We start from the raw sequence: 26,342 nt of genomic DNA, 5'->3' as shown, positions 1-26,342 counted from the left end.
CAAGTCTTGTAAATAGCTGGGAGCAATTCTACTGATGCGTTTGTAGGCAGTAACCAGGGTCTTGAATTTGATTCAGGCAGCTATAAGAAGCCAGTGCAGAGAAACGAGTAGAGGAGAAATACAGTAGTCACGTCTGTCTTTATAATGTTACCAAATGTTCAAGAGATAATTAAAAAAAGAAGCAAATAAAGACAGAAACCAGAAGTAATTTATGGAAATGTTTATTGATTGTTTTTAATAATCACAGAATCACAAAAAAAACGGAATTACACACTATATGGACATAAAGAGTACATGTACAAGATTTTGCATCTATTTAACTTTACACGCTTAAAGCTAAACATTTTACATATATAAAGATCAGAGAACGTGTGTGTGTGTTCTATATATAAAAGAATTGTAGAAGCAAATACTTCAGCATTGAAAGTAAAAGAAAACATTCAAATTCTGAAAAGAAGAGAATCTATGGAAAAGAGCGCAAACAGAGGTGTGTCATTTCACTGCAACACACTGATTTTTTTTGGGGATGTGTGTGTGTGTGTATGTGTTCTTGCTATCCCGTCTCGGACTCTGGGAGCACTGCATCCACACCCTGGGCACAGAATACAGAAATATGGCGTTAGGACAAGTCGGCAGTAGGTATTTCAGTGTGTGTGTGCGCGTGTGTGCGCGCGTGTGCGTGAGAACAGCTCCCCCAGGCCCACGGCTCTGCCTCGCTCACCTAACTCATCCACACGCGGAGCGTCATGATCACGTTGAAGACCACACTCTTGAGAAACAGGACCCTGAGGCCGAGAATCGTCAGCGACAGGAAGTTGATCTTTTCATCTAATACGAGAAATGGCACAAAATCATAAACGGCTGCACTTCCTGCCATGAACTGCCTGAAAGGTGTGAACACAAGTGTGCGGCTCAGCTCGAGTCCTTCAGAGGAGCTTCAGTCCTGCTGTAGAATATGTACCTTCGTCTCTTACAGTTAGAACAATGACAGTGAAGCACATTTTAAATAACGCCATAGACTCAGTGTGTGTGTGTGTGTCTGAGCTGAAACTTTACATCAGCAGAACATCCTATTGATTTTCTCAGCTGTGACGGCAGCCGAACATACCTGTTTCGAAAAATCCTTCGGTGGCACATTCACCGGAAGCGGAACCTGAGCGAAGAAATGAAAAGAAACGTTGAGAAACGCGTTCGTATCAAGTCCCATCGGCCAAGTTTACGGGCCAGTTCCGCCGGGTCAGTAATTAATTAAACATGAGGCCTCTGTCACAGCCAATCGGAGCAGAGCTCACAGCCACCTCGCATGGCTTAATGTGTTTTAGCGAGACCACGCGGTGCGTGACCACGCGGTGCCTACCGCCACAGTCAACGGGTCCCTCACCTTTACCAGATGGACAGTCAGTGGCGTTCTGGACCAGAACCACTTTGTCAAAGGTCGCCTCATGTTCTATCCTGGTGGGGCTGCTCTTGGTCTGGTTAAAGAGCGGCTCCTTGTCGGTGGCGTTATAGGCACTGAAACCCGTGGCCAAGCAAGCTTGCGTGCTGTCTTTTTCCAGCAGGTAGTAGGAGGGGTCGGATGGAGTCCCTGAAAAACACGGTCGCGCTCGGGTTAGACACGGGTTCCCACGCGCCGCGGGCGTCCTCACGTCCCCTTTACCGCGTTTGTACAACGGTCTCGTCCGGAAAAGTTGCCGAAATCGTCAAGGGGACGTGAAGTGGACAAGAGACAGAGGAAAAATAACGGACAGCATGCTGCTAAGCGCAAACAGCGTGTTACCATGGAGCAGAGGAACGTGTGAACCCGTTCGACTTGATTGATCATGAACACAAACAGAGCAGATTAAATGCTTTTTCTAAAGTCTGTCTCCGTTACAAAGAAACAGGTAAAAGACAAGAGAAACATCTCTCGCGTCTTCAGAGCAAATTTGCTCTGGTCATTTAAAGGCAGGTTGCCGAGTCACATGAAGGACCTTTACGGGCCACACTGTGACCGTGACCTGAGCGAAATGTGTCCTCACAAACCCGCACTCACCCGGCACACTTTTACATCATTCTTACTCCAGTGGACACTTAGAAATGCTGCGAGTTACACTCGTTCGGTCCATTTTCGCTTATTGGCCTCTGACAGATGCAGACAGATCGCGACCAGACAGAACCGCGTTTGACCTCACACGGGTCAGTGCAGCCCCACCATGCAAACAACACACACACACACACACACACACACACACACACACACTCGAGCCATTTCAGCACAAAAAAAAAACACCAACACCATGAACGAGCACAAACAACACAGATGGAAGTTCAACCCACTGTGCAGCGTCGTTACCTACGGGGCTCCACCAGAACTCGTGCTCCTGATCCAAACGTGATCCTCCCGTTATCGGTTTTCACACAGTGTGACAGCGGCCGTCAAAAACACGAGTCTCCAGTGTCGGTATCAAACGGTATCGATCATCTCCAGTTCCATGCGTCCCACAATCAGATGAATATTTTCTCTATTTAAAGAGTCAACGATAGTCATTTAGATTCCATTAAGTATCTAATTTCATCTTATCTCATCTCATCTCTGTGGTCAGTGGAGTAATTTTAAAAATGTAAGAAACCAATTTGAATGTATAACAGTGGATGCAGTCGCTGCAGAACTCCATCTCTCCCTCCAGAAGTCCATCCGTCCACCACTCTGTCCATCACTTCGTCTCCCCGTCCACAAAATGTCACGCTCCGGTTGTTGCTATCGTTACCTTTATGGTTATTGTTATCGTCACCATCATCATCATCATCATCATCACTACTACTACAGCAAACTGCCTTTGTGACACTGCAACCTGTGCTTTTCTGCATCTTTCCCGCCAGTTGTGTTGAGACAACAGAGCAGTAAAAGCTCATCCAACAGAACACACCAGCCCTGGGTGGGAAAAGGAATAACGGCTGTGTCCCTGAACTTACTAGAAAGAACCGTGACTGTTGCTCCAGACCCCAGTATGAACTTAGTGTCCATTCACACAGCGCTTTACCCTGCAGTACCTTCTGGGCCAGTTTGTGGTAAACGTGCAGTAAAAGATTCGCGATTCACACAGCGGTCAAGCTGCACACTCGTGGTCAGTGACCGAAAACGAGCAGCAACCGGTTCATAGGTTCGCGTTCGAAACCTAACGACAAAGCTGAGATTGCGATGAGGAGCCTTTGAGTTACGGAGAAATTATTTTCTTCACAGGAGGATTTTCGATCACATTCTAGGTTAACGTTACTTACTTGGTTGAACCCAAACTGCGGTCCCCGACCCGAAAAGGATCTTGAAGTTATCGCGATTCGCACAGTGCGGAAACAAGGGCCAAAAAGCTGTGTCCATCCACGGCGCCGTTTGCGTTCCTCTTTTCGCACACCTCTTTCTTGGAGTGACGCCAAGCGTTTATATCCATTATTTTACTTACAGTGCAGCTGTAATAACGGCCTCTGCTTCCCGGTGACCTCTAATGACCCCAAACACTAACACTTTTACCATATGAACACATTAACCGGGAGAACTGGGTGGGACAGCTGGTAGTGTCGCGGTTAGTGCTACTGCCGTGGGACCCAAAGGCTGCAGGTTCCATTGCCACCCCCAACTAAAGTTCCCTTGAACAAGGTACTTATTCTAACTTACCCCAGTAAATCCCCGCAGCTGCGTAAATGACTGTAAGTTGCTTCAGAGAAAAGATCAATGTAAGACAGAAATACACCTCTCTAAGGGGATAGATGCGGCCACTTTGCTATGGTTTTACCCCGCCTTTGTCACAAGAAATTAACGGTTTTACTGAAACGAACAGATGAACGTTCTTTTCTTATGGCCATTCCTCCTTCTTTCCGACAGCAAAGGGAGTCCGTGTGAGTCGCTCAGTGCAGCGTTCGGAGGGGTCGGAGTGTTGTCCCCCTCCGAAGAGCAGCATTCCAACTCCGTCCTTCACGCAGTCACGCAGAGCTCAGCACAAAGCCACGCCACCCCCACCACGGTCAGCCTGCGATCAACCTCCTCTCCTACGGTCCATCTCCACTCACCTCCCGTACTCACTGGGATTCTGGATCCGGGTCCGAAGAGGAACCTATGATAGTCGGTCACGCCGCTTTAATTCGCGCGTTCGCTGCGGCCGACATACTGGCGGTACGCTGGAGGCCACTTAGCGACCCCGGTCACACGATGACCGCACACAGGCCGGACGACACAGCGCCAACACTCACATTTGTACGTGATCCATACTGTATATCGACAAAGCCAGAGTGAGGACTGAAGGCTCCCAAAGACTGCATCCTGTACACAGCACAAAAAGAGGAAAAGTCTCACTCGACATGAAACGGTTCAACCGTCGAATCTCCACCTATCATTGCTGGCTTACTGATCTCCAGCTGACGGATCATTGACTGGTTATCGGGTTAGTCGTCCGCTCTTTGTGGACCAATGGAGTTCCCGGTCGAGACGCACGACGACCACAGGCTCTGCCGACCGCTCCGTCACCATAAGGGACAGCTGCTGGCATACTGGTTAGAACTGCTGTCTTTGGACCCAAAGGTCCCAAGTTCAATCCTCTCTCCAGCTATAGTACCTTTGAACAAGGTACTTATGCTGAATTACTCTAAAAGAGGAAATGTACATGGAATCCCAGTCTTCCATTAAGTATTATCTAATTTGTGCCCCTTGCGAAGGTCTCAGAGGTCACGACGACTCACTGATTAACCGTCTTCGACCAGAGTTACGAAACACAAAATGTCTTCGTTACAGTTGTGACTCATCACTAGAGAGCTGGGGAAACATGACCATGTTGCGGCACTGCGGTCCTAAGAGCACAGAGACGGACACGTGGTCATGGTCCAAAGACAGCTACGCTACGAACTTCACTTTTTTAATGTGCTCTGAATTATTACGACTCACTTGAATGAACCCAAAGTTTCGTTCCTGATCCAAAAACGATCTTGAGGTCATTACTGTTCACACAGTGTGAGGGACATCTTCAAGAAGCGGTCCTCACAGCCCTGGACTGAGCAATGCAGCACATAGGGCAAAGTGGTCACCATCCCAAAAAAAAAAAAAAACCCAAACACACACTGCATTATTCACTTAATGTCACATCTGGAATGTTCTGGAAATTATTATGGCTTACTTGAATCAACCCAAAGTTTCGTTCCTGATCCAAAAACGATCTTGACGTTGTTATTCCCACAGTGTGATGGACAGATTCAAAAACTGACCGTGTGTCTGGCTGCACTTTCTTCTTCCATAACACCTTTTTTCACAATACAACTAATAAAAATCACACAGAGTCAAAGTATATATCACTTCTGAACTCATTCTTATGGTTTCAAGGAGAAATTAGCAAGATGTAGGTGTTGCTCTGCTCCAGGAATAATTAAGAGTCTTCCCCATTTTGCAGTTTAAAAACGAAAATTATGTGTTTGTGATCTTGGTATAAACAGTTGGTTCCACAGTCACTGCGCTTCCTCTTCCCAAGTCGAGTTCCTACGAATCGTCCTTCACACACCAGAGACCCCAGAGTGACCCTGGAGCCCGGGCCCTCGACCCTGGAGCAGGACCTACGTTACATGAACTCACTTAGGGGACACTTTTCACCAGAGCGACTTACAATGGTAAAATTCCTACAGTTTACCCATTTACCCTATACAGCGGGGTCATTTTACTGGTGCACTTTTTTGGGTTGAGTACTTTTCTCAAAGGTACAACAGCTGGAGGTTCGAATCAAACCTGTGACTTTTGGGTCCGGAAGCAGCAGCTCGAACCACTGTGCTACCAACGGGACCCAGTAATCTAATTACTGACCCAGTACCGAGTGGTCCGATTACTGACCCAGTACTACGGTCCAGTACCAACAGCATCTGTTGCTCAAACTCCCTGATCTGGTGAAGGTCTGAAAATGGTATCATGCGGTGTTGTCGTCTCTGCTTACCGCAGCAAACGTGGTATTACCAAAGCTGTACTCACTTGTCTCGATGGTCAATTTGGTTCCTGAGCCGAACAGCAGCTTCCAGCCCCCAGACTGAGTCACACAGTGAGAAGAAGCTGGACGTGAAGCTCTGAGACTCAGCACAGCTCAAGCACTCAGTGACTCTGTATGACTCTTCACGTCTGCATTTTCCGTTAACTTCACTTCTCTTTCATCGCCCTTCTGCTCATGAAGTTTACTGCAGTGTCTTGTAAAAACGGCCACTTCACACACTTGTTGTCACTGTCTTACGAAACACGACAATTGAGATTGAATAACTGTCTTACTTTCATTTTACTATTATTATTATCCGTTAAACGGACACTTCTGTACAAAGCGGAATGCAGCAGTAATAGAGGGAACTGGGGCTTGAACTAGCAACTTCTCGGTTATACACCCCCACCCTTAACTACTGTCCACATGCACATCTGGGGACAGAGCCTGTTAGAACTCAGCAGTAATCGGAGTAAAACAAATGAAAAATAAATTCTTGGTCTCACTTGATTCCACCAAGAGTTTCGTCCCTCTTCCGAAGACCACTTTCCAGCTGCCGTCATTCACACAGTCACTGGGAGCGCAGCAAAAACATTGAGTGACAGCTATAAGAGCAGGTACGATACCCGATACGACACTGGGTAGGACGGCGGGTACGACCCCAGGGTCACCACAAAACATGAACACTGCCCTCACTGTGACCCACTGACACCCGCGTGTTACAGGCATTGTAACAAGGAACTGTTCTTCACGCATCATTGAAATATTCGTAAAATTGAGATGTTATGATCACAAAATAAATTATTTGACATAGATGACAGATATTACAGGTTGGAATAACTTTTATCCTCTACTTACGTGGTGAAATAATTACTTTTGTTCCAGCCCCAAAAATCATCTTGCCATAATTATTCACACCACGGTGCAGCCTGTTGCAATAATGTCTGCAACATGTTCACCGCTGACATGCAGCACATTTTGCCTTCAACATCTTACTGAAATTTCTGTCATTCATCTCTAAACGATTTTCCTCGCAGTCCATCATCAGCTCATAATGACAGAACATTTAGAGAACCTCCCTCACGGTCCGGACCGTCACGGCCTTATTCTCCTTCCCGACAAGGATGTTCACATTTGTGCGTCAAATCATTCAGTCCGAAGCACAGAATGTCTAACGAACAGTTCATGTACGTCTTTAATACTTACTTGACTGAACCACAAGCTGCGTTCCAGACCCAAAGATGATCCTGTAGTTGTTAGTATTCACACACTGTGATAGAAGACTTCAAAAACCATGTGTGTCTCTGTGTGTGTGTGTGTGTCCATTTCTTCTTGGGTGGACCAAGAGACAACATTAAATTGAAAAGATTAAATTAACGTTAAAGTGTTCAGTCCCAACACGCCGGCCGATGGACAACGAGCCCAAAACTGCTCCTGAGGCTGAAACGTCACACTCCGCGGTCAGTGTGTTGAGCAGTGAAGAACCACACGACAGGAGGAGGGGACGCGGGACCTGATGCTTTCGGACCCCACACCAGGCGGCACATAGAGAAATACTCCGTTACACCTCAAATGACACCACTGACACTTTCTACTCACTGGACTCAACGGTCACCTTGGTTCCTGATCCAAACAGCAGCTTCCCGGTTCCTGACCCCGATGTCACACAGTGACAAAGTCCTGCACAGGAACCTCTTTGTGGTAAAACCTCATTCCTTCAGACTGTATTTGAACTCTGAGCGGACAGTAAAACGCGCGCGCTGTCCCGTCCCTCGACACTTTTATAGCTCATAACGAGTTTTTACGTTGCATTAAAACCCTTTTCGTACGGAGAACAAGAGAAGGAAGGAAGTTTCTTTAGTTCTTACTTGTTTCCACAAGGACTGTGGTCCCACTTCCAAAGATGACTTTTCTACCACCATCGTTCACACAGTGACACAGAGCTCAGCACTAACCCCCAGAACTGACTGCCCGGAACTCCCCCCCCCCCCACCCGCCCAGAGGACGGACCCCCCAGGACAGAGAGAACCGTAGTCTGCAGTCAAACTGCCCAGAACTGAGGAACCCATGGTACTGCGCTAGTGTATTGTATCACACTGTACCATACTGTATTGAACTGTATTAAACTGTCACCTCTGTGACCAGTCAGATAAAATGATTATTGATCACCTTTACTTTGATCCCTCGCAAAACTACCAAGCAACCGCCTGTCCCAAACGGGGTGGCGGCGAGTCGGAACCAACCCGTCAACGCGGGGCCGAGGGGGAGGGGACACACCCTGGATGGGACGTCAGTCCATCGCGGGGCACCGCAACCGGGACTCGAACCCCAGACCCTCCACACAGCTGGCGCCACCAAAACCTGCCGCACCAATCCCCCCTTACAAAAATACACTGTGCTTAATTAAAATTAACACATTAAAAATGTAATTAACACTTAATTAAATACATTTAGTGATACGTTGAAATATTTCTGTATCTCTGTAAAAATTGGATAAAAAATTTCAAGGACATGATTTAACTTTCTTTACTTCTATTATTTCTATTATTCTTTACTTGTACTTGTTTACTACATTATTTCTTTTACTCTACTCACTCGGCAGGACAGTGACTCTTGTTCCAGATCCAAATATGATCTTGTCGTAATTCACACAGTGGTTCATGCTGCGGCACTAAGGTCACTTTCAATCTGTGCTGATGCACTATGGCTTTAGCGCAATAGAAGCACCAGGAATCATAAGGACAACGATGAAAACACATGGAAATCGATGGGAAAGTCGACAGATCAGGACAAAGTCAAGATGTGGAAACACAGATCACCTCTTTCTGAGGCAGAAACCCATGTAACACCTGTCATAACTGAGGAGATGTATAGAGGGGGATTTTAAATAAATTTAGCACTTTAAACCAGGGATATTGAAATCACACAATTAGTGATTATAATGTTCTGCTCACTAAGCAATGCGAAAAAATGCAAACAGCCCTATTTCACCACTATTATAATAAATGAAAACTTTACTACACAGGGACATGTATTTTCCATGGTGAAAAATGACTTACTTGACTGAACCCAAACTCTTGTTCCAGATCCAAAAGTTATCTTGTTAGCATTCACACAGTATCACATTGAGCTTCAAAAACCAACATGGAGGTAAACGTGTTCACACCTGATCCACTCTACTGGGTATGGACATTTTACGTGCAAAATCAAAATATTTTTATGAGATTTTTCAGCCAATATTAAAGCAATACTGAATAAGTAGAACTTCTTTAATCTCAACACAGCGGCTGATGGACAACGAGCCCAAAACTGCTCCTGAGGCTGAAACGTCACGCTCCGCGGTCAGTGTGTTGAGCAGTGAAGAACCACACGACAGGAGGAGGGGACGCGGGACCTGATGCTTTCGGACCCCACACCAGGCAACACATAGAGAAATACTCCGTTACACCTCAATTGACACCACTGACGCTATCCACTGATCATTTTCACGACATTCACACGAGCTGCACCACATTATAACCATTCATACCTCATCTGATCTGTGATGGACCTGAAGTGAGAGGCTTTTCGTCGAACCCCTGACCAACACTGAGTCTACTGTGTCCTCAGACACAACGCCACGAAATGCAGAGCGATCCACTTGAATACAGAGGTGTCCGCCATAGTGGACATGGAGTTTCCAATTCTTTACTCACTGGACTCAGCGGTCACTTTGGTTCCTGATCCAAACAGCAGCTTCCAGTTTCCTGACCCCGATGCCACACAGTGACAAAGTCCTGCACAGGAACCTCTTTGTGGCAAAACTCCACTTGACGTCATGTCTTCAAACGACATTTGAAGAGTGGGCACTAAAACATACATTGTATACGGCCCCGTCCCTCAGCACTTGTATTACCAGTAACTGCAAGCTAAGCTTTGGCCTCCTGTGTCCAGACTGGACCTGTCCTGACTCTCTGACACAGTAATAACGCAGTACAGGCCATAATAAACACCCATTTAAACTCTGAGCTACACGGCTGCAAATCAGACTCATTTAAAGATGTATTACATGAAGAAGCACAATAAATTACAAGTGCGGTTTGCTAAGGCGTCGCTTCTATCTTGGTTTTGGTACATTTATCTAATGTATTAATTCCATTAAAAACCCTTTTTCATATGGACAACAATATCAAGAAATTTTTATTCTTACTTGTTTCCACAAGCAGTTTTGTTCCACTTCCAAAGATGAGTTTTCTCGCTCCCTCATTCACACAGTGACACAAAGCTCGGCACAAACCCCCAGGACCTGATCCCCCCAAAGGACTCCCCCCTTACAGGACTGACCTCTGCAGATATTAAGAGAACCACAGTCTCCAGCTTTGTGTCCATCTGACCCGCAGAAAGACACCGAACCCACCAGTACTGTTCCAAACCCTATTGTACTGTACTGAGATCCGTTAAATAAAACCACTAACATCTATCGTTACCTCGACCCCATGCATAACGACACTGTATTTCTTATTGTAATTATTCATGAAATTCAAATATGTCAAAACATTCCCATTTCTTGTAAAACACTTAGATCTTTCATTTACTCTGTAAAAAAAAAAAAAAACTTTCCCAGGAATGATGCAAATCTCTTCCTTACTTGATTCCACATAGAGCGCGGTCCCTCTGCCAAAGGTCAGCTTTTGTGCCCCAACATTCACACAGTGACACAGAGATCAGCGAAAACACTCAATGGAGACCAGACAGACCAGCAGTGAAGGTGACAGAGAGTCTCCTAATGCAGCGAACGGCAACAAATAAAACATCAAAACGACAGAGATAATAATATTGAGGACAAACACAAGTAGAGCTGAGGAAGTGAAGTCCAACTCTACTCACTCGGCAGGACAGTGACTCTTGTTCCAGATCCAAATATGATCTTGTCGTAATTCACACAGTGGTTCACACTGCAGCACTAAGGTCACTTTCAATCTGTGCTGATGCACCATGGCTTTAGCATAATAGAAGCACCAGGAATCATAAGGACAACGATGAAAACACGTGGAAATCGATGGGAAAGTCGACAGATCAGGACAAAGTCAAGATGTGGAAACACAAATCACCTCTTTCTGAGACAGAAACCCATGTAACACCTGCCATAACCAAGGAGATGTATAGAAAGGGATTTTAAATGAATTTAGCACTTTAAAACAATTTATATCAAATGTTTCACTCTTCCCCAAGAAAGTGAAAAAATTTTAATCACATATCCTATGACTATAATGGCATGTTCCTTTTGTGAAGTAAAAAAAAAAACAACATTAGTTTAGCATGGTTATTAAAAATGACATTTTTACTACGCAAGGACATGTCAAGACTAACAGCGACTGATTTTCCATGGTGCAAAATGACTTACTTGACTGAACCCAAACTTTTGTTCCAGATCCAAAAGTCATCTTCACATTGTTAGCATTCACACAGTGTGCCACCGAGCATCGAAAACTAACAAGGGACACGGATGTTTCCGTCGTAACACACAGTGCTTACACTTCAACGCACTCAAATATTAAATCACAATTAAGCACCCAGTGTCTTTCTTAGCAGCAGTACACCAGCTGATGGACAAACAAGCCCAAAACTGCTCATGAGGCTGAAACATCACACTCCACGGTCCATGTTAAAGAACGTTTAACAAACAGTTCATGTACGTCTTTAATACTTACTTGACTGAACCACAAGCTGCGTTCCAGACCCAAAGATGATCCTGTAGTTGTTAGTATTCACACACTGTGATAGAAGACTTCAAAAACCATGTGTGTCTCTGTGTGTGTGTGTGTGTCCATTTCTTCTTGGGTGGACCAAGAGACAACATTAAATTGAAAAGATTAAATTAACGTTAAAGTGTTCAGTCCCAACACGCCGGCCGATGGACAACGAGCCCAAAACTGCTCCTGAGGCTGAAACGTCACACTCCGCGGTCAGTGTGTTGAGCAGTGAAGAACCACACGACAGGAGGAGGGGACGCGGGACCTGATGCTTTCGGACCCCACACCAGGCGGCACATAGAGAAATACTCCGTTACACCTCAAATGACACCACTGACACTTTCTACTCACTGGACTCAACGGTCACCTTGGTTCCTGATCCAAACAGCAGCTTCCCGGTTCCTGACCCCGATGTCACACAGTGACAAAGTCCTGCACAGGAACCTCTTTGTGGTAAAACCTCATTCCTTCAGACTGTATTTGAACTCTGAGCGGACAGTAAAACGCGCGCGCTGTCCCGTCCCTCGACACTTTTATAGCTCATAACGAGTTTTTACGTTGCATTAAAACCCTTTTCGTACGGAGAACAAGAGAAGGAAGGAAGTTTCTTTAGTTCTTACTTGTTTCCACAAGGACTGTGGTCCCACTTCCAAAGATGACTTTTCTACCAACATCGTTCACACAGTGACACAGAGCTCAGCACTAACCCCCAGAACTGACTGCCCGGAACTCCCCCCCCACCCCACCCCGCCCAGAGGACGGACCCCCCAGGACAGAGAGAACCGTAGTCTGCAGTCAAACTGCCCAGAACTGAGGAACCCATGGTACTGCGCTAGTGTATTGTATCACACTGTACCATACTGTATTGAACTGTATTAAACTGTCACCTCTGTGACCAGTCAGATAAAATGATTATTGATCACCTTTACTTTGATCCCTCACAAAACTACCAAGCAACCGCCTGTCCCAAACGGGGTGGCGGCGAGTCGGAACCAACCCGTCAACGCGGGGCCGAGGGGGAGGGGACACACCCTGGATGGGACGTCAGTCCATCGCGGGGCACCGCAACCGGGACTCGAACCCCAGACCCTCCACACAGCTGGCGCCACCAAAACCTGCCGCACCAATCCCCCCTTACAAAAATACACTGTGCTTAATTAAAATTAACACATTAAAAATGTAATTAACACTTAATTAAATACATTTAGTGATACGTTGAAATATTTCTGTAACTTTGTAAAAATTGGATAAAAAATTTCAAGGACATGATATAACTTTCTTTACTTCTATTATTCTTTACTTGTACTTGTTTACTACATTATTTCTTTTACTCTACTCACTCGGCAGGACAGTGACTCTTGTTCCAGATCCAAATATGATCTTGTCGTAATTCACACAGTGGTTCATGCTGCGGCACTAAGGTCACTTTCAATCTGTGCTGATGCACTATGGCTTTAGCGCAATAGAAGCACCAGGAATCATAAGGACAACGATGAAAACACATGGAAATCGATGGGAAAGTCGACAGATCAGGACAAAGTCAAGACGAAGACACATGGCTTTTTGAAATAACACTTTTTTGCATAAATGATATTTTCACAACACGAATACATGCTAGGACCCCAACAGCTACTGCTTTTCCATAGAGTAAAATGACTTACTTGACAAAACGGAAACTTTTGTGCCGGATCCAAATATGATCTTGTCATTGTTACGATTCACACAGTGCGATGCTGAGCTTCGAAAACCAACACGGAACAAGGACATCTACATGTTAACACTTACCGTGCTTACATCTCATTCACTCTACAGTGTTTACATGTTTGAGGTGTAAAACTAGCGACAACCTCTGGGTCCCTTTTTAAAAGGTAGTTTTTGCTCTGTTTGCGCAAACAAACGTTACTGTCCAGGATGGTGCCTGAAGCAGGACATGTCCTATTCGTCCCGTTTCGCTTCATTTGCTCTCAACCTCTTTCGGTTCTTAAACTGAGCAAAATCGTGACATTACACGGTCACACTTACTGTGTTGAACGATCAGCTTGGTGCCCGAGGCAAAAATCCGTTTAGTCCCACTGCCGAAGTTCACACAGTGACACAGGGCCGTGTGGAAACGTGTCCACAGGTGAGGCGTCCTGCCCTTCTGATCATGTTCAGTAATTTTGTCGTTATAAATTGATAAACTATCAAAAAATGTTTATACAGCAACTTGTGTCATGTAAATATTTATGTTTAATAATTCTGTGTTTATGGATAAACCTTGATGCAGTTACTCATGTGATGAACCCTGGTCCATATGGTGGAAACAAACTAACTGCACTTCAGAATCACACGTCTGTATCTAAGTGTGTCTTCCTCCTCACGTAATAAACATAGTGTTTTCCATGAGATGTTTGTCGCTTTGGAGAAACGTCTCTGCTAAATGAACACCTGTACATGTCGATCGGGAGAAGGCGGGGACCCTTACCTGAGTCCACATAGAGAGTGGTGCCCCTGCCGAAGAGCGTCTTCACCGCATCACTCCCACAGTCAGAGAGACTGCAGCAAGATCCCAAAAGAGGGTCTATAGCCGGCTCACGTCATGACAACGGTGAAATACCATGGTAAACAGTACCAGTGGTGACCCAATGACCTTCGCAAATGCTTTTCACACTGCACGCAGTCCATCGGCCCACAAGCGAACCTCCAACGGCCAAAGTGGCTCAAACAGCCAGCAGAGCACCAGCAACGGGTGAAACATGACAAATCACCTCCTTCATCATGAGTATTCCCCCAAATCATAGACGACTTTCAGCCGCTGAGCTGAACGTTGCGGATCAGAGAAGCACAAAGCGGACACTTTGCCAGAAGGAGACGTACCAGAGTACCGTGTTAACAGCTGTGACCGCAATGGAGAAATCATACGGACCAAAAGGAGCGCAGAACAAACGGGGTCGCGCTGAATGAGCTGGACCATCCGCTGTGCTCTTGACCCAAACGCCCTGTTGGAGCCACCAGGGTCAGTACTGTACTACGGTAGAATCTGCACTATTATCATTAAATCTCAATCAGTGCAAATGTTTCCAATATTAAACACTTACGTGTTTCCACCGTCACTTTGGTTCCACTCCCAAATACCATCTTGTTTGCATCATTCACACAGTGTTTCACTACGGTACAAAATGTACTGACGATCAGAACATACATACTGTATATAACAACCAACTGTTGAGTGTCGCTCAGTATAAGTATCTATGATACTACAGTAAAAGCATTTAAAACACTTACTTGATTCCACTATGAGTTTAGTTCCACTCCCAAATACCATCTTGTACCCTCCAGCAACAGCATTCACACAGTGTTTTACCACGGTACAGTATGTACTGATCAGTAGAACATGTACCCTGATTGTACCCACCACTGGGGGATCATTTAGTACAATAATAATGGTAATTTGTTACTTTATGATTTCAGTACAAATGCTGTTGATATTACAGTAAAAGCAGGTAAAACACTTACTTGACTCCACTATGAGTTTAGTTCCAGTCCCAAATACGAGTTTATTTCCTCCACCAGCATTCACACAGTGTTCTACTGTGGTACAATATGAACTGACCCTCACCAGGCCTTATTATGAAATGGATTTTTTTAACCTCAAAAAAAATTCTGTTCATTTACTTTCATGTTTATTCCTTTCGCTGAAATTTTTCTCGATACAAACAGCTCATCACTCACAGCAACAGAAGGAATATCTTCTCAGTCCCTAAACATGTTCAGAACCACCAACTAAAAGCAGGTAAAACACTTACGTGACTCCACTATGAGTGTAGATCCACTGCCGAATATCGACCTCAGTGCTCCACCAGTATTCACAGTGTTTTACCGTGGTACAGTATTTACTGACCATCACCAGAACATGTTGCTTGATTCTACATACAACCACATGTAACAACAGTAATTATGTGTCAATTAAATCTGGATCAGTATAAAAATGTATGATATTCAAATAGAAACAAACTTACGTGATTCCACTGTCACTTTAGTTCCACTGCCGAATATGAGCTTGTAGCCAGAATTCACACAGTGCTTTACCGCGGTACAATATGTACTGACCCTCATCCAAACCCTGATTCTACACACAACTGGCGCTTATTTAACACACAGAACTACAATTATCAGTTCAGATCAGTCTCATTTATTATACCGCAGTGAAAGCAGGTAAAACACTTACTTGATTCCACTATGAGTTGAGTTCCACTCCCGAATATGATCTTTTCCCCTGCACTTCCAGTATTCACACAGTGTTTTACTGTGGTACAATATGTAAGGACTCCCTCAGAACATGTGCCCCCATATTTAACTGTAACAACTGAGAATAAACTATGATACCACAGTAAAAGCAGGTAAAACACTTACCTGACTCCACTATAAGTTTAGTTCCACTGCCGAATATGATCTTTTCTGCTGCACCGCTATTCACATAGTGTTTTACCATGGTACAGTATGTACTGACCCACATCCAAACCCTGATTCTACACACAACTGGTGCTTATTTAACACACAAAACTACAGTTATCAGTTCAGTTGAGTGTCGTTTATGATACCGCAGTGAAAGTAGGTAAAACACTTACTTGACTCCACTATGACTTTAGTTCCAGTCCCAAATATGAGTTTGTTCATTGCAGTACCAGTATTCACACAGTGTTCTACCGCGGTGCAATATGTGCTGACTTTCATCTAACCCCTGATTCTACACACAACTGGCGCTTATTTAACACACAGAACTACAACTATCAGTTCAGTTCAGTCTCATTTATGATACCACAGTAAAAGCAGGTAAAACACTTACTTGATTCCACTATGAGTTTCGTTCCACTCCCAAATATGATCTTTCCCCCTGCACCTCTGTTCACACAGTGTTTTACCATGGTACAATAGGCAGTGACCCTCACCAGAACATGTACCCACATTATGAAATACATTTTTTCACTTCAACAAATGTCTATTATGTCACTGAGATTAAAACTATGATATTAGAGTAAAAGCAGGTAAAACACTTACTTGATTCCATTATGAGTTTAGTTCCACTCCCAAATATAAGATTTTACCCTACACCTCTAGTATTCACATAGTGTTTTGCCATGGTAAAATATGAAAGTACACCCTCAGAACATGTACCCCCATATTTAACTGTAACAACTGAGAATAAACCACGATACTATAGTAAAATCAGGTAAAACACTTACTTGACTGCACTATGAGTTTAGTTCCACTCCCAAATATGATCTTGTTCACTCCAGTACCAGTATTCACACAGTGTTTTACTGTGGTACAATATGTGCTGACCCTCATCCAAACCCTGATTCTACACACAACTGGCGCTTATTTAACACACAGAACTACAATTATCAGTTCAGTTCAGTCTCGTTTATAATACCACAGTAAAAGCAGGTAAAACACTTGCACAACCCCACTACCAGTTTGGTTCCACTCCCAAATAAGACCTTGTTTCTTCCAGCCGTGTTCACACTGTATCCGGGCGCCATGTGTGAACCCCAAGGCCCTGACACCAAACAACCTTCATGTGCAAATACCCCAATAATAGAGTGTAAAACAGGGTAATGTAGAGTAAATCAGAGCAACACGCTTGGAGGTCATCCTGAACTCATTTCACACCCAATATCACTGTGAGAGAAGAGGACAGTAAAGGGATCATGTATGAAACTGGTGGATTAATTCTGCTGGGTACACTCTACTTATTATTTAGACATAAACACACACACAAAATGTGGTAAAACTTAAGCATCTCCACAGTCAAGTGGGTTCCTTCCCCAAATAAGATCCTTGCTGGACGGAGCAGCAGGAGCCAGGAGCTCCAAACACATGACAGGACCACAGGACAATGTCCCCAACGTACCATGATTGAGCACAACATGCACAGCATTCGGAGAGACGGTGACGGTAACAGTAACGGTGCAATTTTGGTTTTTACCTGCATATTTATCAAGTGTCTCTTATTACCGCTGTCACACATCACTAAAGGAGAAACAACAACATTCGCATCCAGATAAGGAGAGGAGACTCACTGCTCTGAACGAGGAGTCCTGTTCCACCACCAAAGATGAGCTTGGAAAAGCCTCCAGTATTCACACAGTGTTTTACCGCGGTACAATATGTACTGACCCTCATCCAAACCCTGATTCTACACACAACTGGCGCTTATTTAACACACAGAACTACAATTATCAGTTAAGTTCATTCTCATTTATGATATCACAGTAAAAGCAGGTAAAACACTTACTTGATTCCACTATGAGTTTCGTTCCACTCCCAAATATGATCTTGTCCCCTGCACCTTTGTTCACACAGTGTTTTACCACGGTACAATATGTAAGGACACCGTCAGAACATGTACCCCCACATAAAGTATATTTCTTAACTGTAACAACTGAGAATAAACTATGATATTACAGTAAAAGCAGGTAAAACACTTACTTGATTCCACTATGACTTTAGTTCCACTCCCAAATATGACCTTGTTCACTCCAGTATTCACAGTGTTTTACCACGGTACAATATGTGCTGACCCTCATCCAAACCCTGATTCTACACACAACTGGCGCTTATTTAACACACAGAACAACAACTATCGGTTTAATTCAGTCTCATTTATGATACCGCAGTGAAAGTAGGTAAAACACTTACTTGATTCCACTATGAGTTCAGTTCCAGTCCCAAATATGAGTTTGTCCCCTACACCCCTACTCACACAGTGTTTTACTGCAGTTCGATATGTAAGGACACCCTCAGAACATGTACCTCCATATAAAGTATATTTAACTGTAACAACAGAATAAACTATGATACTATAGTAAAAGCAGGTAAAACACTTACTTGACTCCACTATGAGTTCAGTTCCAGCCCCAAATATGATCTTGATCCCTCCAGTATTCACACAGTGTTTTACCGTGGTACAATATGCACAGCCCCTCACCAGAACACGTACCCTGATTCCGCTCACAACTCTGGGTTCATTTACCACAAATAATCAGTTCTGTTCATTTAATGTCAGATGGTACAAATGCTGTCAATACTACAGTAAAAGCAGGTAAAACACTTACTTGACTCCACTATGAGTTTAGTTCCAGTCCCAAATATGAGCTTGTACCCTGCAGCAGCATTCACACAGTGTTTTACCGTGGTACAGTATTTACTGACCATCACCAGAACATGTTGCTTGATTCTACATACAACCACATGTAACAACAGTAATTATGTGTCAATTAAATCTGGATCAGTATAAATATGTATGATATTCAAATAGAAACAAACTTACGTGATTCCACTGTCACTTTAGTTCCACTGCCGAATATGAGCTCAAACCCAGAATTCACACAGTGCTTTACCGCGGTACAATATGTACTGACCCTCATCCAAACCCTGATTCTACACACAACTGGCACTTATTTAACACAGAGAACTACAACTATCAGTTAAGTTCATTCTCGTTTATGATACCACAGTAAAAGCAGGTAAAACACTTACTTGATTCCACTATGAGTTTCGTTCCACTCCCAAATATGATCTTGTCCCCTGCACCTTTGTTCACACAGTGTTTTACCACGGTACAGTATGTAAGGACACCCTCAGAACATGTACCCTCATGTAAAGTATATTTAACTGTAACAACTGAGAATAAACTATGATACTACAGTAAAAGCAGGTAAAACACTTACTTGACTCCACTATGAGTTTAGTTCCACTCCCAAATATGATCTTGTTGCCAAAACCACTCACCCACAGTGGTCCAGAGCTGCACACAAAGCCTCTTTGACTGGGCCCTCAATACACAGTTACAGTCATTTTTTCTTTAGTGACTTGCACTGATTTACCCTTTTGCATAGCTGGGGGATTTTTAATAGGCCCATATGCAGTAAGTACTTTGCCCCAAGACCCTGCAATAATGAGTGGGATTTGAACCTGCAACCTTGAGGCAGAAAGACAGCACTTCTACCCACTGTGCCCCCCACAGCTTTTAGCAGAGTTGCCTAGCAGTGCTGGACAAACCTAGAGAACAGGAAGAATAACTGGCCCTTTCATCAATTGTGCTCACACACACACACACACAAACGCACACACGTGTACCTAACTGCACCACAACACTGAGGGTTCTGTACCTCTGACAGCAGAGACTCTTCATCGTAAAGCTTCTCTAGACCCTGTGAGCCCAGTGTCCTTCTGTCGGTTCGGTTCGGTTCAGCAATACATGTTTCTACAGGAGCTCGAATGACACAGTGAAGCCGAGATGCGGACAAATGCTGTGTGCCTTGGCTGTGCATTCATTTACCATAGTAACTATAGTATGTCACTATTAAATCACTGTTGTTACCTGTTCTTTGTCCAGAGAGAGACAGCGTCCAAACACAGGACACTGACAGTGACCTTTAACCCCCAGGAATAAGGCACTTTGAAAGCAATCACACACACACATAATAATAATAAGAACCAAGTTGTATATTAATACCTCACTCCAAAATGTGCAGTTGTTATTCACAGCATTATAATAAAAGAAGGTAACACACTTACTCGACTCCACTATGAGTTTAGTTCCACTCCCAAACAAGAGTTTGTTTCCTGAAGCTCCAGAATTCACACAGTGTTTTACCATGGTACGATATGTAACGACTGTCACCACAACATGTACCCTGATTGTACCCACAGCTGGGGATTCATTTCCGTCCGTACCGCTCACCCCATACGGGGCACGGGGAACCGGAGCCTAACCCGGCACACAGGGCGTAAGGCCGGAGGGGGAAGGGACACACCCAGGACGGGACGCCAGTCCGTCGCAAGGCACCCCAAGCGGGACTCGAACCCCAGACCCACCGGAAAGCAAGACCTGGACCAACCCACTGCGCCACCGCACCCCCATCGGGGATTCATTTCATTAACAAATAAAACAAAAATTACCTGTTAAGTATCTCAGGTAACCTGGAATAATCAGTCAGTGTAAATTATTATTATATTACAGTAAAAGTAGGTAAAACACTTACTTGACTCCACTATGACTTTAGTTCCACTCCCGAATATGAGTTTGTTCATTGCAGTACCAGTATTCACACAGCGTTCTACCGCGGTACAATATGTACTGACCCTCATCCAAACCCTGATTCTACACACAACTGGCGCTTATTTAACACACAGAACTACAACTATCAGTTCAGTTCAGTCTCATTTATGATACCACAGTAAAAGCAGGTAAAAGACTTACTTGATTCCACTATGACTTTAGTTCCACTCCCAAATATGATTTTTTCCCCTCCACCAGTATTCACACAGTGTTTTACCGCGGTACAATATGTAAGGACACTTTCAGAACATGTGTCCCCATATAAAGTATATTTAGCGGTAACAACTGAGAATAAACTATGATACTATAGTAAAAGCAGGTAAAATACTTACTTGATTCCACTATGAGTTTTGTTCCACTCCCAAATATTAGCTTGTCCCCTCCACCAGTATTCACACAGTGTTTTACCATGGTACAATATGAATTGACCCTCACCAGAACATGTACCCACATTATGAAATACATTTTTTCACTGCAACAAATGTCTATTATCTCATTGAGATTAAAACTATGATATTAGAGTAAAAGCAGGTAAAACACTTACTTGATTCCTTTATGAGTTTAGTTCCACTCCCAGATATAAGATTTTACCCTACACCTCTAGTATTCACATAGTGTTTTACCATGGTGTAATGTGTAAGGACTCCCTCAAAACATGTACCCCCATATAAAGTATATTTAACTCTAACAACTGAGAATAAACTATGATACTACAGTAAAGGCAGGTAAAGCACTTACCTGACTCCACTATGAGTTTAGTTCCACTCCCAAGTATGAGCTTGTTCCCTCTAGTATTCACACAGTGTTTTACCGCAGTACAATATGCATGGACCCTGACCGCACACACGACTAGGGACCACAGCGTCAGTGCTGAGAAGCAGAGGAAAAATCAGGTAAAAACAAGCAGAACACTTACATGACTCCATTAGGAGTCTAGACCCACTCGCATTTATAGCCTTGTACCCTCCAGCAGCACCATTCACACTGTTTTACTACGGTACAGAGTCACTGTCCACCTTTAAAATGTAAACCCTGATTTCAAAATTGTTTTGCTTCAGCAAAGTGCAAAACTGAAGCTTCATGCTGAGAGAGTAAAATGAGAGTAAAAGTCGGGAAAATGGTGATGTGACTCCACAGTCACTTTCGTCCCGAACCCCCCGCGCTCACGCACCGATGCAGGCCGTGGCAACGAGCACGCAGCGTCCCCCCAAGCGAAGGCTCACATCACACCCTCTTGTTTCATAAGCAGCACCAGAGCAGCTGCTCAGGACGGGAGAAGCAATGTGATGTGGTGGTGGTGGGGGGGGGTGGACTCACCGGACTCCAGCAGCAGTTTGGTTCCAGTCCCGAAGAGAAGGGGGTCAAGAGCACTTTGACCTTTCGCACCGCGCAACAACACTGCACTTCGAAGTGCGGTGAACACGGTACGCAGCACACAGAGCCACGGCACTGATTTACTACTGGTAACCAGTGCTCAGTCCGCCAGTACAACATGGGGACAACACCCGCAGGGGGTCACACCGCCTGTCCGTCCTCAGCGGCCAAGCGCACGGTGCGCTTCAACGACACCGCGGTAAACGAGCGTCACTGGAGGCTGGAGACGGGTCTCTCCGACACGCCTTGCGAAGCTCCGGGAGGCCGGCGACGCGCTGGCGCAGCAGGTCGGTGACGGAGCGAAAGAGTCGACTCCGCCGAGGTTCACGAGCGCCCTTCCCCGCCTGGGATTCGAACCAAAAATGTTTCTCATCTTGGAAAGCCCAAAATGTGGTGACAAACAGTGTCAATCAGCGTGAACCCAGCGACCTTCTCACTTTCTGCTGGATCATGGACACCAGAACAGCCTGAGAGCAAGAAGTGGGAGCTGTGCTCACGAGGACCGTCGTGGGGTAAACGGTGTATTTCTCTCTCGTAATGAGCAGGCGTCCTATTAATACCACACTGTGCAGTAAAAGCAGGTAAAACAACTCACGTGATCCTATGGACAGTTTGGTTCCAGTGCCAAAAGTGAGCTTATCGCCAGCAGCATGATGGTCTCACACACACACAAGGTCATCATCAGCACTGTTCACGCTGCTCGGCCGAATTCTTTAATCAAGAAAGTTAAACCACACAGACAGATAAAACATGGTAAAACTTACGCTTCTCCACAGTCACTTTGGCTCCTTGTCCAAATAAGATCCTGTAGTTTCCTTCATTCACACAGTGTTTGGAGGAGCAGCGCAAACATGAGCTCCACACACAGCACAGACGTGACACACACACACACACACACAGCACGCTGCCCATAGAGAGACAGGAATAAATAATAAATATTCCTGAATTTCCTACAAAGTTTGTACCACGTTTACTTTGATGGGAGACATGAGTGTTTTGATTGTTCCCACCACATACGGTGTAAAAAGAGGAACCGAACGTCCAGATGAGGAGAGGAGACTCACTTACTGCTCTGAACTAGGAGCCCAGTTCCACCACCAAAGATGAGCTTGGAAGCACCTCCAGCATTCGCACAGTGTTTTACCGCGGTACAATATGCACAGCTCCTCACTAGAACGTGTACCCTGATTCCGATCACCACTCTGGGTTCATTTACCACAAATAATCAGTTCTGTTCATTTAATGTCAGACGGTACAAATGCTGTCGATACTACAGTAAAAGCAGGTAAAACACTTACTTGACTCCACTATGAGTTTAGTTCCAGTCCCAAATATGATCTTGTTCCCTCCAGTACCAGTATTCACACAGTGTTTTACCATGATACAATATGTAAGGACAGCCTCAGAACATGTACCCTGATTGTACCCACCACTGGAGGATCATTTGCTACATATAAAAACAGTAATTTGTTACTTCATACGCTCAATAAAAATGCTATCCACATTACAGTAAAAGCAGGTAAAACACTTACTTGACTCCACTATGAATTTAGTTCCACTCCCGAATATGATCTTTTCCGCTCCACCCCTATTCACACAGTGTTTTACCGCAGTACAATATGTAAGGACACCCTCAGAACATGTACCCCCATATAAAGTATATTTAACTGTAACAGCTGAGAATAAACTATGATACTATAGTAAAAGCAGGTAAAACACTTACTTGACTCCACTATGAGTTCAGTTCCAGCCCCAAATATGATCTTGCTCCCTCCAGTATTCACACAGTGTTTTACCGTGGTACAATATGCACAGCCCCTCACCAGAACACGTACCCTGATTCCGCTCACAACTCTGGGTTCATTTACCACAAATAATCAGTTCTGTTCATTTAATGTCGGACGGTACAAATAAAGATTTTCACTCTTTTCTACATGTAATGTTGACGGTGATGTGGCAATAAAGCTTGATTTATTTTGATTTGCTGTCGATACTACAATAAAAAGCAGGTAAACACTTACTTGATTCCACTATGACTTTAGTTCCAGTGCCAAATATGATCTTGTTCCCTATACCAGTATTCACACAGTGTTTTACCATGGTACAATATGTAAGAACACCTTCAGAACACACACACATTTTCAGAACCGCTTGTCCCATACGGGGTCACGGGGAACTGGAGCCTACCTGGTAACACAGGGCATAAGGCCAGAAGGGGATGGGACACACCCAGGACGGGACACCAGTCTGCCGCAAGGCACCCCAAGCGGGACTCGAACCCCAGACCCACCGGAGAGCAAGACTGCGGGCCAACCTTCTGCGCCACCACACCCCATCCCTCAAAACATGTACCCCCATATAAAGTGTATTTAACTGTAACAACTGAGAATAAACTATGATACTACAGTAAAAGAAGGTAAAACACTTACTTGATTCGACTATGAGTTTAGCCCCAGTCCCAAATATGAGCTTGTTCACTCCACCTCCAGTATTCACACAGTGTTTTACCATGGTACAATATGTAAGGACACCCTGAGAACATGTACCCCCATATTTAACTGTAACAACTGAGAATAAACTATGATATTACAGTGAAAGCAGGTAAAACACTTACTTGACTCCACTATGAGTTTAGTTCCACTCCCAAATATGAGTTTCTTTGCCCCCCCAGCGTTCACACACAGTCTAAGACCATGTCAAATACCCCCCAAACACACACACACACAAATGATGCTCGATGAGAAATAAATTCCTTATATCTGCACTGTCAAACGCCCCAGAGGACGAGCAATAATGATCAATATTGTATGAGGAATAACGATCAATATGCTAAAGACCCAACACACAAGTGAACCCGAGCGGCTGAAGAGTTTTTCACTGCGTTCCCTCGGATTCCATACCTTTACCCCCCAGGAAGTAAGAGCACTTTTTGCTGGATCATGGACACCAGAACAGCCTCAGAGCAACAAGTGGGAGCTGCGCTCATGAGGACCGTTGTGGGGTAAACGGTGTATTTCTCTCTCGTAATGACCTAGTAATACCACACTGTGCGGTAAAAGAAGGTAAAACACTCACGTGATCCTACTGACAGTTTGGTTCCACTGCCAAAAGTGATCTTGAATCCAGAATTATCATTCACGCAGTGGTACGAAGCAGGGCAAATAGCGTGCGCGCACACACACACACACACACACACACACACACACAGAGAGCACGGACGTTCCGAAAGCTTCAGGAACCCTGTGTCAGCAAACGACCAAGTTACAGTGTCATTGGTGCAAAAGAGATGTGGAAACAAGGTAAAATAAAGTATTGTACAAGTGGACACTTCGGCTGCTCGTTTTCACACACAGTCGACTCATCGACAGCAGCAGGATGAGACCCAGAAAACTGTGTGTCGTCGTTCCTCTTGGACAAAAGTAGAAATGAGAAATGTCAACATTAAAAGTCCTGTTTTGTCCAAATTTATTCTTTTTCACTGTGAATTTGCTTCCTTTCCAAAATATGATCTGAGGATTTCCAGCCCCAACAGAAACCATCACACACACCTTCATACACACACTCATAACCACCAAGTGTCCTATTAATAGCTCATTACAGGCAAATGTGCAGTAAAATGTCACAGCACTGCAGTGAAAGCAGGTAAAACACTTACTTGATTCCACTACGAGTTCAGTTCCAGCCCCAAATATGAGCTTGTTCACTCCATCAGCATTCACACAGTGATTTACCATGGTACAATATGTAAGGACACCCTCAGAACATGTACCCCCACATAAAGTATATTTAACTGTAACAACTGAGAATGAACTATGATACTGCAGTAAAAGCAGGTAAAACACTTACTTGACTCCACTATGAGTTTAGTTCCAGTCCCGAATATGATCTTTTCCCGTGCGCCAGTATTCACACAGTGTTTTACCACGGTACAATATGTAAGGACACCGTCAGAACATGTACCCCCACATAAAGTATATTTAACTGTAACAACTGAGAATGAACTATGATACTACGGTAAAATCAGGTGAAACACTTACTTGATTCCACTACGAGTTCAGTTCCAGCCCCAAATATGAGCTTGTTCACTCCAGTATTCACACAGTGTTTTACCATGGTACAATATTTAAGGACACCCAGAGAACATGTACCCCCACGTAAAGT

General features: G+C 44.4%; 1 protein-coding gene across 22 annotated transcripts in view; it reads right to left on the bottom strand.

The window, feature by feature from the left end:
* Positions 1-279: 279 nt before the first annotated feature.
* LOC108921646 (uncharacterized) overlaps positions 280-26,342 on the bottom strand; it is a 38,729-nt gene continuing 12,666 nt past the window's right edge. For 3 of the 22 annotated variants that reach the window (XM_018731223.2, XM_018731222.2, XM_018731218.2), the window contains exons 2-5: positions 1,382-1,585; positions 1,109-1,153; positions 722-828; positions 280-592 (exon numbers count right to left, since the gene is read on the bottom strand). In XM_018731223.2, coding sequence (XP_018586739.1) covers positions 722-828; positions 1,109-1,153; positions 1,382-1,585 — 356 coding nt within the window. In that variant the 3' untranslated portion in view covers positions 280-592. The other 19 variants (XM_018731209.2, XM_018731217.2, XM_018731207.2 and 16 more) reach the window with 19 other exon arrangements.

Source organism: Scleropages formosus, chromosome 25 (assembly GCF_900964775.1).
Source record: "Scleropages formosus chromosome 25, fSclFor1.1, whole genome shotgun sequence".
Taxonomy (NCBI): Eukaryota; Metazoa; Chordata; class Actinopteri; order Osteoglossiformes; family Osteoglossidae; genus Scleropages; species Scleropages formosus.
The sequence above is the reverse complement of the archived record's forward strand: the minus strand, read 5'-3'. Positions and strand labels throughout refer to the sequence as shown.